General features: G+C 33.3%; 1 protein-coding gene and 1 non-coding gene across 12 annotated transcripts in view; one reads left to right on the top strand and one right to left on the bottom strand.

Annotated features, from left to right (window-relative positions):
• Positions 1–6,354: 6,354 nt before the first annotated feature.
• TRNAK-UUU (transfer RNA lysine (anticodon UUU)) lies at positions 6,355–6,426 on the bottom strand. The gene has a single exon. It is a non-coding gene; the product is annotated as a tRNA-Lys (tRNA).
• A 2,357-nt stretch (positions 6,427–8,783) lies between these two features.
• Positions 8,784–19,790, top strand: part of LOC18423619 (enoyl-[acyl-carrier-protein] reductase, mitochondrial) — a 42,577-nt gene continuing 31,570 nt past the window's right edge. The window contains exons 1-3 of one of the 11 annotated variants that reach the window (XR_016061170.1): positions 8,784–8,910; positions 13,302–13,422; positions 18,815–18,912. Coding sequence is in view for 8 of the 11 variants with exons in the window: in XM_011629066.3 (XP_011627368.2) it covers positions 13,241–13,422; positions 18,815–18,912 (280 nt within the window). In the remaining 3 variants the exon portion in view is untranslated. Of the gene's footprint in view, positions 8,911–12,881; positions 13,423–18,814; positions 18,913–19,790 lie in introns of those variants that run through there. The other 10 variants (XM_020674532.2, XM_088874362.1, XM_088874360.1 and 7 more) reach the window with 10 other exon arrangements.

The following is a 19,790-nucleotide window of genomic DNA, read 5'->3' as shown; positions in this document are numbered from 1 at the left end:
GTTCATTATCAAGATATTTAAGTATTCATAGATTTGTTAGATCTGTATCATTTTTTGAGCTTTCAATTTCATAATAGGGGTAAAAATACATTTTGGGCTGAAAAATATATTTTAGCGTGATTATAGGAGTTTTAGCTCCTAAAATACATCTTATAATGAGCTTTTGAGGCGCACCTTACCGTGATTATTAAAGGTTGGCACCTTATACAAACCTCACCCCTCACCCCTTAATTTAACCTAGTGTTTAAACCTCAGCTTAATGGTGCGTATTTTTAATTAAAAAAAAAAAAAGGAACCCCTCTTGGTTGTTTATAAACCATAATGGTGCTTATTTTTTTTATTAGAAAAAAAGGAACCCTCCTCTTAATGTTTAATTAAACCATTGCACCTTAAGTAGGCTTATTTTTTAATCGAACCATAGATGTGAGACTGTGGAGTAGGGGTGGCCATGGACCTGGACCTGACTTGGGACCCACTGGTATGCTTGACACAGGTCTAGGTATAGGTTCAACATTTGGACCCGGTGGGTCGGGTTCAGGTCCAGGTTTTAGACTCAAACACTATTCGGGTTCGGTCCCCGTTCTGATTGGACTCGCCCGTACCCGTAAATTGATGGAAATAAAATACTTCAAGCCCTATCCATTTGGGTGTATTAATGATCATATACAATAAGAACTCGTAGTTATCTTTAGCTATTAAACGACAAATCTGATGGCTTGAAATTTAATGGTAGGTGATTATGACATTGTTACCAATAATATGGGTATCTGATGGTAAAAAAAGTGCAAAAAAAATAAAATGATGCTTGAGGCTGGCAATGGACCGGATCAGACCCAAGACCCGATGGGTGTGGGTATAAGTCTAACTTTTAAACCCGACGGATCAGGTCTGGATCCAAAACTTGGACTCAAATACTATTCAGGTCTAGATCCGGGTCCAAGAGGACCCAACCCGTTGCCACCTCTACTGTGGAGGCATGCATAATAACGAATAAGTCAATTTGACCCCTTGTGATTATTGCTGGGGATATAAAATATCTATCATAATTGCTACATGGTACTCACTACTCAGCATTGCCCATAGCCCAAGGCCGAGTGACACGGCCGATTCCCAATCTCCAAAAACAATGCTTAATATATTAGAGGTGTGGCCAGAAGGCCAGAAATAAACGCTGAAACCTATGCTCAAAGGAGGCATGGACAAAAAGCTTGAAATAAATGCTAAACCTGTGTTGAGAATCTATTTAAATGTATGCTATAGTTTTGGGTTAGTCTATGTGCGCTTGTGAAAATACTGGGGAACTCCGCACATGACCTCTCATATACCTATCCATTATTTCATCTCCAACCTCTTTACACCACCATGTTTCACGTAAGACAATTTGGCCATGATCACATTGTAAATCATTTATAATATTTTTCTATCTTAGATTGGGCTAGTCTTGTAGGCGACCTTTAATTAACCCATTGACTTCGATAATTCAGTAAGAAAACAAGGTGACTTTTCATTGTATTCTCCTATTTCATTTTATTATCATGTAAAGCTACCTGTTGCCTGATATAGCAGCAAGTTTGTATATTCCAAGATATTGAGTTTTTTATAGTTTTTTATATTAAGTTTTCTATTTTGTGGGATTACAGTTGTAATGAGATTTGTTTATTAAAATATAAGAATTATATATATATATATATATATATATATATATATATGAGTAATGATCCTATGAGACCCTCCCACACCTATGTGTGTAGGACCTCAAAAGATCACTATTAAATTTGGTACAGATCTTTAAAAAAGTTATCACATGACTGTGGGACTTGACTTTTTTAGAGATATGCACTAAATTTAATGGTGATTCTTTTAGGCCCTACACACATGGATGTGGGAGGGTCTCATAGGATCATTACTCATATATATATATATATATATATATATATATATATATATATATATATATATATATATATATAGGAAAACTCTTCCCAACACCTATAGACGAAATAAACAGTGATTTTGCTTACCCTCATCATCATCCAAACTTCATCGCATGGTCACAGTTGTCTAGTAGTATTTTATTTTTCATTTTTTTTTTACAAATCCAAATTACTTGAAATATGACACATGTGTACATCTTAGTGAGTTGCACCTAATAAAAATATAAAAAAAATAATTTGTAAAATATAAATTGACCAAAATACCCCTAAAATTTATGGGGTATTTTGTCAATTTATATTTTACAAATTATTTTTTTCATATTTTAATTAGGTGAGCCTCACTAAGATGTACATACACTCCAAATTTCATATTACTTGGATTAGTAAAAACAAGATTAAAATTGAAACACTACCAGACAACTGTGACCATACGATAAAGTTTGGATGGTGATGAGGGTAGGTGAAATCACTGTTCATTTTTGCCTATAAGGGTTTTGTAGTATCTTATATATATATATATATATATATATATATATGGGAAATATTAACTTAGGCCATATGAGCTCAATGGTCCAGATTCATTCTGGGTTGATCTGACGGACACAACCTCATTTCGTATATTAATTTTAATTTTTTTTCTACAAATTCAAATCACGTAAAATTTTAGGTGTCTATTTTTCTCATCAAAGCGTGCCTAATAAAAATATTAAAAAAATAATTCGTAACCTATAAATTGACCAAAATATCCCAAAAATATTTTGGAGGTATTTTGGTAAATTTATTTCTCACGAAATAGCTTTTTGATATTTTTATTGGATTCTCCTATTATTAAAGACCACACTCCAAAAAATTCAAGTAATTTAGATTTATAAAAAAAAATTAAAATTAAAATACGAAATGCAATCGTAATCATTGGATCAGCCGAAATTGAATTTGAACCATTGTGTTCATATATAGCTATATGCCCATTGGTCTACGCTAGCATTTCCATCGATCTATATATGAAATACTATTTACCCTCCGTAAACGTAAGCACTATTGTCGAACCATATATATGTCTTGTTTATCTTTCTCTCTCATCATTATTACCTTTATTGTAAATTCTACATGGTATCAGAGCAGATTGATTTATCAGTTGCAATTGATTACTCACCGGTGGTTGCTTCGTCTCTCTTGATTGTAGTACATGTCTTGTGGGTTCATCCATAGTCATGGAGCGAGTTAAATAAATATTGATTTATCTGCTGTGAACATATGCACCATTGTCGAACCACGTATATATCTTGTTGATATTTCTCTCTTTCATCCTTATATCATTTAATGCAAATTCTACACTACTTCTTTTAAGTGGACCTAACGAAGAGTTTTGAGCTCTAAATTCAATGCTTTTTCTACTGATCCAAAACTAAAAGAGAGAGATGGCGAGCTTGAAAGGGTGATCACGAATATAGCAATCTTGTAAGGGGCTTATGATGGAGAGAAGCTACGGGGAAAGAAGACAAGAGAGAATAGAGAGGATGGCACACAAAAAGTTCATTCTAGGGTTTGTGATTGAGAGTGAAAGCGAGAGGGAGATAGAGAGATGGAGATAGTGACCAAGTGAGAATTTATGGAGGGAGGGAGGGAGATTGAGACAGGCACAGGAAGAGAAAGGGAGAGGGATAGCAGGTGAGGTTAGAGAGAGAGAACTTGGACAAAGAGGGAGAGTGATGGTTTGAAGAGAGGGAGGTTATATCAACTATAAGGGAATATAAAGGGGTCCAAAACTAATAATAATTCCTTCGGAATTTTTTTGTTGGGTAAATCAGGTGGGGGGGAAGGTTCCCTGCTCGTTTTCATTAATAAGGATGAAGAAAATATAGATCATATTCATAGGGAACTTGTGTCAAATCATAAAGTAAATGAACGTAAATAAAATATGGCAGTCTAGAATGCCAAATTGCAGTATTAAAAAATGATGTAGCCTTCTTAACAAGTGCATCTGCTATGGTGTTGGCATTGCGATAAATGTGGAAAATGGGGCAACAATGGGTTGAATGTTATGTCAACCGTTGGATGCTACCATATGGACTGTCCATGGAGCTCTACAGCTGCCTCGAATACATTGACGAGTAGAGATGAATAAATTTCGATTTGAAGTGGGAAACAGTCGAATTGAATGGCCAAGTCAATACCCCTTCAAAACATAGAATCCACATGGTTGTTAGTTGTAATACCAAAAGGTGTGGTAGAAACAACAGTAAAGGCACCATTGCCATATCTAATACCACCACCTCCACCTGTTATTCTTGGATTTTGAAAAGAAAGCCCGTTGACATTAAGCTGGAAATATTGAGGGTGTGGGGCTAGAAAAGTGTTTGGCACCGCTAGTTTCAAACCACTCAAAATATTGGTTTAGTACTCAGTTTCGAGCTAGTTTGTCTTTGAAAATCAAAGCCAACTGGTTCGGAACTATACATTCTAAATCAGTGTTTAAAAAATCGGTGATCTGATTCAGAATCAGACGATCTAGATTGCGTATTGTCGAAGACGTTCTGGATTCGCTAATAAAACAAGATCCGACTATGTCTTTACAGTGAATCATGGCACCATGAAGTGGACATGTCATCGATTCCTTTGTTGGAAGGGACACATCATCCGTATTTTTTGGAAAGTCAGCGCATATGGCCCACCCCCCTCTGATCACATTCAAACCTTTGTCAGCTTGCGTATGTACACGTGGCTAGTGCGCATGGCATAGTGCACGGCTACGCATTTTATAGAGCATTTGCCATTATCATTTCTCAGCTCGCGTTAAGTGCAATAATACAACTCGCATTAAACTATCTTATTTAATAAATTTTGATTGTTATATAAATTTCGTTATTTTTATATTTAGTATTGATTGTAATTTTATATTAATATATTTATAATTTTTTAAATATTAGTAAATCATATTTTTGTTAATTTGTTATTTTTACAATAACTTATTTTATACAACAATAAAAATTTAATATAATTTCGAATTGTATTATTAAATTCGAATTGTATTAAGTTGTTATATAGAAATTCTTGAATCGTGTTTATTATAATGTTATAATTAATAATTATACATTGATAACCAAATCTTGTATATTATTTATTAATTTATTTGCATTATAAATTATGAAATGTATTTTTTTTCTTATAGTTCTAAATAAGATTTTTTTTAATTAGATGTTATTCTAAGATATTTTAGATTTGTTTTTAGTTGTATAGTAAAAACAGTTATAAAATATAAACCAACAATTTCAAGTTCAGTATGTGATACTATAGTTAGTTAAGTTGTAATAATTTTGGATGAGTAAAATGAATTAATTAATGTTTGATACTTTGATGTGATACTAATTTTATTTTATATAGAAAATTAGTATTTAATCTTATAATATGGAGGAAAAAGTTTATATAGAGCCGAGGCTCTAAACAATCAAATTAGAGTGTACCTCAAAATTTTCACTAGAAGATGTTGTTTTGATGCCCAAATATCTTCAAATTGATCATCTTGACCTCAAGATGCATGGACATAAGAAAAAAATGGATTTCAAGTTTTGGAAATAGTGCATCATGTAATGAATGTTTGGACCAATTTTTAAGATTTTCAAATTTTCATAGATTTGCTCGATGTACACTATTTTTTAAGCTTTAAATTCTATAATTAGATATGAAAATATATTTTAAGATTATCACAAAGATTTCCAGTATTAAAACCACATTTCTCAACACTATTTGAAGTCACGCTTTATTTTGATTGTTTAGATCCTCGACTCTATACAAACAACACCCTAATATGGAAGGAACTGTTTATAATATTTGTAAATTATTTTGATACAATATTATAATACTATATTGTTGTTAATAATTAGGTAGATATTCAAACATGAAGACATCGTTTCAGTATTCACCTATTTGTATAAAATAATGAAAGTACGTAATGCACCACTCACCTATTTGTACAAAATAATGAAAGTACGTAATGCACTACTTTTAATTTTTTTTAGAAACTAAAAAAACATTATTTTTAGAGATTTATAGTGATTTTTTTAAAAAAATTTGAGACAAAAATTGCCGTTTCGATCCAACATGAGTATGGGTGTGAATGATTCGGGGTCATTGATATGCTTTTTAAAACCTTGTTATGAAATCTGAACCAAGTCACTTGGTTATTTTGGATAGAAAAACCAGTTTTTAATGGATAACTGGAAACTCATCCGAATGACTCTTCGGACTATGAAAAGGAACCACCCGGTCCAAAAACAGTAATAGTTTCAAGCTGCGATGATAACGGGAAAAAGCCACCCGGTCCAAAAACAGTAACAGTTTCGAGCTGGGATGACAAAGCCAGAAGAGCTTATCCAATAAATATAAATTCCGATTGACCTTGATATCAAGGGCGCCCCAATCGCGCCGTCTGTGGGGATCGAACCCACGACCACGTGGTTAAAAGCCACGCGCTCTACCTCTGAGCTAAGACGGCTTGTGGTGTCATACCATACGAGTAGTATTAATTGACAAATTACATGAGAAAATGGACCCTTTCTAACATAGGTTTAGTAGTGGACCATTGTCGTCCGTGGTCATAGACCAGAGAGAGATTTGGTTTCTACAAGGTTGCAACCTTAAACGATTCAATTAAGGTGCTCCCTAAATTTTATCATAATATGTATTTTTGATATAATTTTTTTTAAAATTATCTAAAATTTATTTTTATATCTAATTATAAAATTTTAAACTTGAAAAATGGTTAAAATTAAGTAGATCTATAAATATATGAAAATCTAAAAAATGGACGATCTAGATAATATGTTGCAAGGTGCATTATTTTTTAGATTCAAAATCTTTTTTTTTTTTTTCCATATTCAGATGATCAATTAAATGATTTTTTAACATTAAAACAACCTTTTTCGATGCGTTTTTGAAATGCATATTCAATTATGCAATTTAAGGTTGTAACCTTATATAAACTTTTTCCTTTACTTATGTATGTGCAACCCATTGATCCAACGGTGATAAAACCTTATAACATATTCAATCACACGGATAATACTTTCCAAAAGAACGTGATTGCTACTCCAGCGAGAGCATATTATCGATATGATCCTTCACGTAAAATCCTAAAAAATTGGGATGTAACCTTTGGAATCTAGCTGCCAACTTCCAAAAAAATGAATAATAAAAATTTTATATTCCATGCGAGAAAATAACATCCCAAATTGTACAGGGACCTCTTTTGTAGGGCAATAACTATTGAAGAACTCAAAATCCGATTTTTTCTTAAAAATTAGCTCTTTTGCCTGAGGGAATCCTTTTTGGAGGGCAATAACTATTGAAGGCCTCAAAGTCAATTTTTTTCTTAAAAATTAGGTCATTTGGTTGAGGGAGTCAATGTATAGTATGTTCCAGTGAGGGCGGAAGTGAAACTTTTTTTCTTAGGGAGCATTCTGCCCATTTGCCACATCAGGTAAACCGAAAGTAAAACTTGCAAAAAAAACTTGGGTAAAATGACTAAAATAAATTAGGACTTTTGCTTGAGGGAGTCAATGTATATAGTATGTTCCAGTGAGGGTGGAAGTTAAATTTGTTTTCTTAGGGAGCATTCTGCCCATTTGCTCCATCAGGTAAACCGAAAGTAAAACTTGCAAAAAAACTTGGGTAAAATGACTAAAATAAATTGGGTCTTTTGCTTGAGGGAGTCAATGTATATAGTATGTTCCAGTGAGGGTGGAAGTGAAATTTGTTTTCTTAGGGAGCATTTTGCCCATTTGCTCCATCAGGTAACCCGAAAGTAAAACTTGCAAAAAAAACTTTGGTAAAATGACTAAAATCCATAGTAAACTAGAGGTTAACCATATGTCAAGTATCCTTTTGTTAGTATTATGCTCACACCACTGTTTACTGTGTGGAAAAAAATAAGGTCAATGCTTTGAAAGCTTTCGAGTTTTTTTTGTTTTTATCCTTTTGGAAAAGTATAAATATCTAAATCATTTGGACGCTTGAATGATACACAATTACTCACCAATGGTTCAAATTAGAAGGGAAGGAAATGAACAACCACGATTACATATAATGCTTTAATTTTAACTTTTTTTTATAAATTAGATTAACTTGAATTTTTGGATTTTCAATCAGGCGGAACTAAAAAATATTAAAAAGGTAATTAGAAAAACTTAACTTGAATGGTGTTTTGATTAGATTATTTCTTAAATTAATCTGTTGTACTCTTTTTGGTGCACCTAAGCGCATACCAACCAAATTTCTTGTAAATCCAATACGCAAAAAATTTTGGCCCTTTTTATAAGAACCGTTCTTTGGTGTTTGTGCACCATTTGAGCTGTACCATTCCATTATTTTTGGGCATGTAGGGCTGGATTTCAAATTTTTAATCCGAAACAAGGGAAAATGAGATGGCCGACTTGACTAAAGCTACAACCACATTAATCATGAGTAATAAAGTAATGAGATGGTGGGAGGATCGAAATATGTGCAAAATTTTCGAGAGATCTATGAGAATATACAAATCAGAAAGGACAGCAAGCTTGATATAATATTTGGTTTAAGTTGGGGTAGGGATTGACATTTGAGAGGGCATGGGTCCCATATGTTCCTTGAAAACCATCAGAATCCACCCAAAAATTTAAAAATTTGAGAATAAAAATGGTTTGTTATGCCTGTGGTTTTTGGAGTTTATGATGGTGATACATTCCCAAAACAACACAGAATAACAGCCTCATGGTGGGTTAGATCTCAAGCATTAACATTTTAGGCATTTTGATCCTTCAAATCACTTTTGTTTTTTTGCAATTAAAATATGTGTACTATAGGATTCGAACCCTACAAAGTTGCCTATATATGTCACCCCTGCTCATCTCTCTCACTTCATTCTCCTACTCTCCAACCTTCTTCACCTGCTCGCCAGACCATGCTGCACGACCAAAAGCCGTGACAACATCTTTGCACACAGGTACTCTCTTTTCTCATACTTGAGATATTCAATCTCAACATATCCAAAATGTATGGTCACTTTCATATTTTTCAAGAAAAAGGAATTTATTTTTGTTTTAAAAAAGGAAGGACGATTAAAGGTGTCCAAATGGGCTTTGTGTGTGAGAGAGAGATTTAGTATTTGTAGAGCAAAAGTATATAATGAGATCATTTATCTTTGGTACAAGATGATCACAATTAACCTTGACCATTGGATGTGAAATTAGATGGATGCATTTATTCCATTGTCCAAGCTCAAACTTCAAAAGAGTTTTTTTTTTTGAAACACCTAAGCTATCAGATTTCACATCATATGGTCGTAAATAGTTGTGACCTCCTTGTATAAAAAATAGGGAAAATATCTTCATACCATTTACTCACTGAGAAGCGAAGAGAGAGAGATGGAGTTTTAGAGAGAGATAGAGTTTGAATAGATGTCATTTTAGTGTTTGTTTGGGTCAAAAATTTATGGTCAAAAGGTCCATGAGGTTGTAAGATTGAAAATATGAAGACCTTTTGCTTACAAGTAATATTTCAATTTTTGAGTCTCATGAGATATGAAAGTTAAAAATAAGGGATAATGAGATATTTTCTCAATATTAAATTGGGTTTTGCCTAACAAAGTAAACGGAAGAAATGCTACATCATGAGCATAGACTAAATAATCATATTGATGGAGGTCTAAATAAATAAGAGAAAATTACATATATATCTGTTATAGTTTCCGTTATTACGGCTCTACCGAATAGTTTCGGTTGTTACTAATGTGTCCGTTTTATACATGTCAAAACGAAAATTTTTTAAAAACGGTGACTTTACCCTTTTTTTCAGTTGTTCTGTTGTTCAACAACCGAAAACGGGTCAATTTCGGTTTTTGAATAACCGAAAGTTTAAAATTTTCGGTTCTTCAAGAACCGAAATTATTTTATCTCTTGTGGGTTTGCGTATCATCTCTCTACCTCTCTCTCTCCATTATAGGGGTAAGTTTATAATCCTTGAGATTTCTCCTAAATTTAGGGGCTCATACTAGCGGTTCCCCTTGATTTTAAGGGATAACTATTACTTCAAAGAGGTAGAAACAGAATACACCACAAGATTTCTCATAATCTTCTAATATCATAATCCCTAAGATTTCTCCTAAATTTAGGGGCTCAAACTAGTTGTTCCCTTTGATTTTATCGGATAATTATGACTTTCGAGAAGTAGAGAAAATCCAAGGGAAAACATTTGAAAATTAAAAAATTTCGGTTCTTCAGCAATCGAAAATTTTAAATTTTCAGTTCTTCAAAAACAGAAATTCGTGTATTTTCGGTTTGAATTCAGTTGTTCAAAAAAAAAAAAAAAAAGAGGATAAAATCGTTTTCTGTTTTGGCATGAAAAAATGAACACGATGGTAATAATACAAACTATTCGGTAGAGCCATAATAACAGAAACTATAACAGATATGTATGTACTTTTCCTAAAAAATAATTAAGGTTTTGATGCCACCCTTGACTCGCCTATTCTATTGTGTCCAACTTTCATAATCCGTCTTGGAGATGGATTGAGCATAAACAGACTCACTTCAATCACCATCGTCATGATCATGACAAATAAAAAAATGAATATTGAACCTAACAAATAAATCATTTTGTATTTTATTTTTTTGTGAACGGTTCATTTTGTTTGAAAAATTGTTGATTCAGATCAAAATCGCCCAATACAAACGCAAAATCATTATGAGCGAACCCGATTTGAATAAAAAAGCCTAATTGTATTGGTTCGGATCGGTACTGACCATGACACCCCCAAAAATTTAATATTTTTTAAATCATTTTCAATTTTTTAAAATTATAGTATATATTGGGCCCCATTTATTGACACGTATGGTCATGAGGCATGGCATACACTATATAGGCATGGCAACATGTGACTTTAAAGCTAAGATGTGACTTTAAAGCTAAGTTGTTAGGGTGGTGGGGCACTTTAATAGGACATATTGAGTTCCCTTCTTACCTTAAGTAGGAGACTCCTTCCAATAAAAAACAAAAAAATACAATACTTTAACTCTATGCTGTGCATGATCTCGCTTTTCAATTCTTTCTTCAAATTGGACGGCAAATATTGTTTTTTATTCCTTTTAGTTATTGGGTAGGAAAGTAACGTGACACCTATAGTAACGACAACGACCATTTGGCACATTACTTTCTAATCGTCAGTTGGAAGGAGATTGTGAAGAACTTACGGCTGGCAACGGGCCGAGCTCGGGTTGGGCATTGGGCCCTAGTCTCCCATGGGTTGGGCCTGACCCTAATCAGGCCAAAGAGGCCTTGGCCCAAGCCTAGCCATGCCCTATGAGGTCAAGCTAGCTGAAAATAAATGAAAAAGAAGAAGAAGAAAAACAGATTCAGACGTGGCCGAACATGGCTAGCCTTAGCCCCGACTTGGTGCATCCTAACCCTGGGGCCGTAATAGCTTGGTCCAGTCCTACACAGGGGCCGTAATGGCTTGCCCAGGTCCTACACAGGGGCCGTAATGGTATGGTCCCCGGGCTAAATATCATAGCCCAGGCCCTAGTTTCTTAGGGCTGGGCCAACAAGGCAGGCCGGGCTACCCGGCCAGCCCATTGCTAGCCCATTGAAAATGTAAGGGTGTGTTTGATAAATGGAGGGTAAACGTTCATTAGAAATTGGAAGTTCTTCTTTGCTTTATGCTGTAAAGGAAGAAATTATTTAAGGAAGTTCTGAGTGTATATGTTTTGATAACTTGCTAGAATGTAGAAGGAATTCTAGGTATTTGTGTTTGACAACCTGTTGAAACATAAAGTTATGTGTATTAAAATATTATATAAAATTTATTTTTATGTTAGACATAAAATAATATAATATATATTGTATTGTAAATATATATTATATATGTAAAATATATTATATAAAAATATATATTATATTTTTATTATGTTATATATTATACTACATTAAATAAATAAATATTATATATAATAGTATAAAAATATATGGTAATAAGTTAAATATAAATATACGATATTTATAACATATTATATTATATAATATAGTGTATTTTGTATTTATTTTATTATATAATATATAATAAAATATATTATATTACATAAATGTATAATATATATAAATATATATTACATAATATAGTGTATTTTATATTTATTTTTAAAATATGTAAAAATTATATTATATAAATATATATTATATATAATACATAGCATAGTATATTTTGTATTTATTTCATTATATAATATATAACATAATATAATATATAACATAATGTACTTTATATTTATTTTATTATATATTATATAATGTATAATAAAATATGTAATAAAATATATTATACGCATAATATATATACTATATATAATACAAATATATATTAATAATATAAATATAAATATATAATATATAATATATTATGTAATATATATAAATATAATATAATACATAATACATATAACATAATTATAAAATATGTAATATATATAAATATAATACATATAACATAATAGTCTACTTTATATTTATTTTATTATAAAATATAACCTAATATACTATATTATATATTGTATTTTATATTTATCCTATGAATATATATTTTTATTATATATAATATTATAAATATCATATAACAAAATATAAAACATCAATTATATAGAACATAATATGATATATAATATAGTGTATTATTTAATATAATAAATTATTTTATTAATATTTATTTGCATTATATAATATATCTATATAAAATAATATAATATAATACAAATACAAGATAACAATGTAAATATAAATATAAGGAGGAAGGCATAATAGGGTGTGCAGAACCAAGTTCTTATTTTAAGTTCCCATTTTAGATGGAGTTCTTTTTTCTTAAGCTAAAGAAGTTCTAGGTGAAACTCCTCTACTGTATAAGTTCCGTGTATCAAACATTCAACTTGTACAGAAATGGAGAAGTTCCTCCGTGACTTCCTGTTATCAAGCACGCCAAGGTTACCTATTTCCCTCCATCACCGTCTAAATACGGGCACGTGAAAGAGATAGTGTTGGAGGGTGAGCTGGTTTTGTTTCCATCTCTTTAGAGAGAGAATTCACACTCGACGCCAATTCCTGTTGAGGCAGAAGAGAGTGAGAGAGAGGGATGGCGTTTGCCAGCGTTTCTGACACACTTTATTCAAATTTTCTCCTAATTCACTTGTACCAGTGGAGAGAGAGAGAGAGAGAGAGAGAGAGAGAGATAGAGAGAGAGAGAGAGAATGGGGTGCTGGAGGATAGCAGCAAGGGGTTATGTCTAAGCAGAAATGGTGGGAAGATTTAGGGCACCATCGTCAGTGACATTGGGTCATCTCTCTAAAATTGCAGGAGGATCTTCACTTCACAAACCCATGCATTCCTTTTATTCTGCTTGCTCTTCTTCTTGCATGTCTCCTCCTTCAAAGGCCGTCATCTATGAGCAGCAGGGCCAACCAGACCAACTTACCAGGTCACTGAGAAATCTTCGTTACCTTCTCCTTTTCATGAAATTTCGTTTTTGTTAAGTTTTTTTCTTCCTCATTCTAGCTAATTGTCTTGTATATGTGTGATTCTTTGCTTTCTTTGGAGGATAGCCACAAGTTTAGTTTACGAATGCCGATTGATTCCTCTATTGAACTGTAGAACTTTGGATAATTTATGACTGAATTGGGTTTAGTAAGTGTTTGAAACTTTGTCAAAATTAGTTTTTGGGTTCTTTAGATAACTTTGTAATTATTCAACTTTTTAAACACACAAATGAAACCATGTACTCCGAGTAATTCTCCGTTGCGTTTATATTTTTTAACTGGAGATTGCCATAACTTAATTTTCTCATGTTTATTGTTTTTAATTTTCTCATGTTTATTGTTTTAGCCATTTATTTGGAATAAAGTTCTCCTTGTCAAATGCTTGATCTTTGACATAATAGATTATATGTTTAGTTAATGTGTTTGAAAGTAATGTAAATTTCAAAGTAATAAAAACAAAATCCAAAATAGGAAAGTGTATATTACAAGATAGGAAAGAGATATCTCCAAATTTCTTCACAAAATATTGATGGAACATGAAGAACTTCACCACTGTTTGTTCCTTACATTGACTTGAATGAGAAAAACCCAGAAAGTTCCTATCATACTTTCCATTCGACATGCCTCGAAGAAATGCAAACTACAAAATGTTCATGAACAGCAGGTCTTGAACTTCGCCACTCTGTCTGTTCATTAGTACCAAAACAGGTCTTGAAGTTTATCACTCTGGATGTCTCAAGTGCATTTTAATTCTTGAACAAGGCTCCTGATCAACTTGTTACGGTTACTTGGACATTCTTTCAAGAATTATAAAATGGGTATTGGTTGTTATAGTTATGAATATTTGGTAATGCATCCTGATGCGGTTCTAATTCAATACGTAGATGACCAAGGTCTTACATATGCAGATCTTTGGGTGCATTTCTCTAGAACTCCTTGTTGCCGATCCTGTGTTATGAAACGATGCACCATATAGTCTTATTAAATTGCTCAAAAGGGTTCCTTGAAGGATACCTTGTTTTTTTTAAACTAAGAATCTCTCCCTAGTTCCTCACTTAATAGGCTGATGAATTAGTCAATATACATATCCTTGGAAACTTGGCGAGGAATAGTTTTGTGATGTTGGCTTGGGTTGCGATTGTAGGACTTCCTTTCAACGATAGTTTTTTTCTTGGTTTGAAAATTCGGCGGATTGGATTTGCCCAATCCGGATCAGGAACCGTTCATAGCGATCCGTATCCCTTAATATATCGGGATCTGGATGACTCCCCCTAGAACTGGTTGGGTCAGACCGGTTTTGTCAGAAAAAAAGGACACATCACTGACACATCACCAATTCATTTCCGAGCACGCTGACAATTTCGCTTTTTAACTTATAAAAAGTTCCATCTTTGCTATCACGTGGGCCCCCTTATAAGAACTCCCATCATTGCTATCACGTGGACCCCTCGAATACACATCCAACTCACCCACACTGTATTATGTGAAAAGGTATAGCATGGGCCCCACCGTCATACACCTCACTCTTACCATTGTGTTGGTGAAGCTGTCATACCGGCCATCCAGCCATCATGTGTTGATTACTAATTAAGGCTAAAGCTTTTATGCAACTTTTCCTTGGTTAAATCTCCGATGCGGGATTGGTGGCAATAACTTGGCACTCTCTCGCTCTCTTTATTTCTCTTTCAAACCTTGTAAAAAATTAAGCTCTTATGAGATATAGGTTAGTTGACGTACTCTCTCTCTCTCTCTACTAACAACCTCTCTCTCTCTCTCTCTCTCCCACCCACCTTGGCATCTTTCTCTACAAACAATCAATTCTATTAAAATTCTCTCTCTCTACAAACAATTTATTCTACTAAAATGTTCTCTTTCTCTATTTTTCTCTCTTTCTATTAACAACCTCTTCCACTAAATTTTTTCATATAACTTAGTTACAAAATCAAAACTCCTACGTTAATACAAAAATAAAAAAATTAAATTTTATTATCCTGTTGCATTTTAAACTTTATTTTGACTATAAAATGAATTTAATAGATAAAAATACTCAACATGAGATAGGTTCTTAGTATTTGTATATTTTTGACACAATAATAAAAAACCATAATGCAATTGCCATTATTTCTTTTAGAAAGCTAATACACTAGATATTTGAGAAATTATAATATTTTTTAAAATCTTTTTAGGCCGAAACCGCCCAATCCAGCCGAATCTCCAATCCGGATCACCAATGTACCGATCCGACACGGTTTTTAGGGTGGCCAATCTGGGTCAATGATCCATTTTTTTAAACCTTGGTTTTCCTTTCTTTTTCTTTGTCTCCCTTTGCATTGTAATTCTTTTAACTAAAATTCACTTCAAAAGAAAAATAGGAAATCTTAACCAAAAACTTGAGCTCATTGGATCGCTCGCCTATTGGCAAAACTGAGCAAGTTGGTTGAGTTAAATAGTTAACTCTAACAAACTTAGATGAGTTTTTCAAATTTCTGAAAACTTTAAAAAATTATAAAGTGTTTGTAATGGATTCCATGCCTGGTTGGTAATATGTTAAACCTCAATCTTACGATGTCATAAAGCCCTATTCATGTTTGAAAACAATGCAAAAAAAAAATCTATATAACAAAACATTTGGACACATCCCTAGTTTTTCATATTCAACTATCAACATTTTGCCGATTTTCAACTATTCCAATTAATAATCATGTGAATTTTGATGGGCTATTTGAAATTAGATCAAAAGAAATGAGTAACATATAATGTAGTTGATCTTTTAAGGTATTTTGATAAATTCCCCTATCAAATGTTATTTTCATGAGAGAAGAACTTGACATATATACCTTCTCGATTCTACGGAATGCTGATATATATACATGCGTTTCTATCACATTGGATTAGACATTTCGCATATGCATATTAATCATACTGTACTTAATGGCTATTTTAGATATTTAAGGATATGTTGAGTACTTTGGTGATTTTATGTGATCTGCTCATGCATGTGTATTAACTCCTAGTTATCGCTATCAAACACTTGTACATTCATCATCATCGCAAACATCATCATCAAAGCCTTTTCTCAACTAATTAGGGTCGACTATACGAATCTTGGTCCGCCATTCTGCTCTATTAAGGGCTATACCCTCAGTGAGGCTATAAGTTCACATATCTTTTCCAACCATATCCTTTTGGGCTTTCCCTTGCCTCTTTGGAGCCTTCCACTTGAACTAACTTGCATCTTTTAACCGTTGTTGTACTGGGTTTGTGTTACACATGACCAGCCTACGTAAGTCTACTTTCTTTCATCGTATTGCCTATTAATGTCGCACTTAAATTCTCTCGAATTTATTCATTTCTAATTCTATCCTTTCTTGTCCTACTTACTCGTCCATCTCAACATCCTCATCTTAGCTACACTCATTCTATGGGTATGTTGTTTCTTGACCGCCCAACATTCCGCCCCCAAAAAGCAATGCTGGTCTCACAGTTGTCTTATAGAACTTGCTCTTCTGCTTCATTGGTATGCGGTGATCACATAAAACTCCGGTTGCACATCTCCACTTTGCTCACCCAGCTGTAATTTTATGTGCAACATCTTCTTTAATCTCTCTATTATTGACCCAAGATATCGAAAATGCATTCTTTTCGGCATATCTTGGCTTTCAATCTTAACTACTTCCTCGTCTTTAGTCTTATTATTACTAACTTGCATTCCATATGGTCTGTCTTAATCCTGCTAATTTAAAACTTTTAGATTTTAGCGCATCTCTCCAAAGTTCGAACTTAGTATTGAAGTTTCGGGTCTCATCAATCAAAACTATGTCGTCCATGAACAACATATACCATGGCATCTCATCTTGTAGGTGCCAAGTTGAGTCGTCCATAACTAAGGCTAAGATGGGCTCAATGCTGACCTCTGTTCTAGACCTATTGTCATTGAAAACTCACTTGTCTCTCCACTAGTTGTTCACATGTTAGTTAGCGCTCCCTCATACAATTGAAAACCAATATAAAAAGGCAACTCTCAAATTATTTGAAATAAAATATTTAACATCCATAGGGCTGAAATGTTTGTTGCTACAAAAAATTCATGGCTTTCTTTAAAGAAAATTCATAAGTTAATTGACAAGAGGTTTTTAAGTGTTTGTTTTCTTCAACTGAGTCTTACTATCATATCTATGAGGTACATTGTTGCCTTGGTTAGATAAATTTAAGGATATTCTATAGGGTTTTGAAAACAGACTGATTTTTATTATTAGCAAAAATTAGTAGAGAAATTTGTGCACATATCCTCAAATTTCCCATTATTAAAAAATTCCCCTTTAGATTTTACACCTTACATTCATACCCAAACTTTTTAGGTTTTTCTTTCTTTGTTTTTGGTGTGTTCCAAAGCTACCCCTATTTCAGACCTTGAAAGCCCAAAATTCTATAAAATCGAAAAGTCTGGTTATTGGATGGGACCTTAAGCACCTTACTTTCAATAAGGCAGAACTTCAGATTTTCAAAATTTGAAAATTCCAAAGACTCATGTTGAAAATCCAATTTGTTTTCTTGTCCCAGGGCAACTACATACCCATGACCAACGGAACAATATTGGATTTTCAAAATCCGAAAATTCTAAAAAATTTGGGAATTCGAAAATCTGAAATATTGTTTTGAAATCAACTTATTGTATTTCAAAATTTCAAAATCCGAAAATTAGGAAACTTTCACAAATTTTGGACACACTAATTTCAGATTTTCAAGATCCAAAATTTAAAAACATAACTGAGTATTTATTTTCGGATATTGAAGATCCGAGATATGGGTGATTTGGTCATTTAATTTTTTTTTTAAAAAACATATGAACGAAATAACGGAAAACATTTTATGTATTAAATAACATAAATATTTGGGGATATTCTCGTAAATTTCTCAAATTATTACTTTACCATTTAGTATTACGTCCTGCATGCTTAAAGTAAATTTGAAACTAACAAGTGAGAATTATTCTCAATGGTGGATTTTGCAATAATGACTTTCTACACATTCTTGGGGGTCATGTCCAGTTAAGGTGTGTTTTGTGCGATTTTGCAGGGTGGTTACACTTTAGTATTGCAAGTCAGTGTCTTAAACTCTGTGTTTGTACTATGTAGCATGTGTTTTCTACACCTTGATCCCTGAGTTGAAATTAGTTATCCATACAAGTACATGTAATGAAATACATTGCCTTGAAGACAGTAGCTGTCCTGATGACATGTATTTAACTAGAATTTCTCAACGGAGTACTGATTAAATTTAGGTAGGATTTTTCTCTTACTTTATATAATTAGAACCTCTGTACGTTATGCACAGGGTTGTTGATCTTCCTGCAGTTGAACTCAAGGATAATGATGTGTGTATCAAAATGCTTGCAGCCCCTATAAATCCCTCTGACATCAATAAGATTGAAGGTTGAGATGATGCTTCTTTAAGCTTATTAGCTTATATTTGATGTGTCTTTTACTTATTACTGACATAGTTGCATGTTTCGATTCATTTAAGTGCAACTTTCTTCCCTGGTACGTTGATTGCACTTCAGGAATTTGAAGGAATCAAAATCCATGACTTTCCTTGTTTCATATTCATCTTTGCATGATTAAAATGCTTTATTGCTGTGGATATGTCATTTTTCATGATTCATCAGTGAGTACAGACATTGAAACTTGGTTTTTTATTTTATTTAAGATTAGTCGAAAGCTTGTAACTTATGTCTCAAATTGGCATTTTCATAGTATTTGATGTGGGAGTGACGAGTCTCCTTGTTGACTCTTGAAGCGGCTTAGCAATCTTTGAATTAAAATTGTTTCCAAATAGGCCCTTCTTATAACAGTCCCACTTGGCTCTTCTTGGCTGTCCACAGCCCAAATCATCCCCCTCTCATAGCTCTTCATTGGCTGAATTAGATCAAGCTATCTCATGCTTCCCTCCACAGTGGTGCATTGGTGGGATTTCAATGTCACCAGGTGGTCGTTTGGGAAAGGAAAAAGAGGCAGAATCACAGCCAGCGTGGCTGACTTCTTGGATTTCATGCATAAGCACTCCCTCATAGACATCCCCCTCAAGGGGCCTTCTAACCTGGACCAACAGTCAGTCTTCCCCAATTTTTTCCAAATTGGATGGATTCCTTATCAAGGTGGATTGGGAGCACCATTTTCAGGAGGTATCATGCAGTTCCCTTCTAAGCCCAGCTTGGACCATTTTCCCATCCTACTGGATACCCAGGCACGCCCTTCAGGCCTAGAGTGTTCATTTTCCATGCACATGTGGTTGGAGAACAGAAGCACACACA

This window comes from Amborella trichopoda, chromosome 8, assembly GCF_054954075.1.
Source record: "Amborella trichopoda isolate Santa Cruz 75 chromosome 8, AtrichopodaSantaCruz75HAP2 v2.0, whole genome shotgun sequence".
Classification (NCBI taxonomy): domain Eukaryota; kingdom Viridiplantae; phylum Streptophyta; class Magnoliopsida; order Amborellales; family Amborellaceae; genus Amborella; species Amborella trichopoda.
This window is presented reverse-complemented; position numbering and strand designations above follow the sequence as displayed.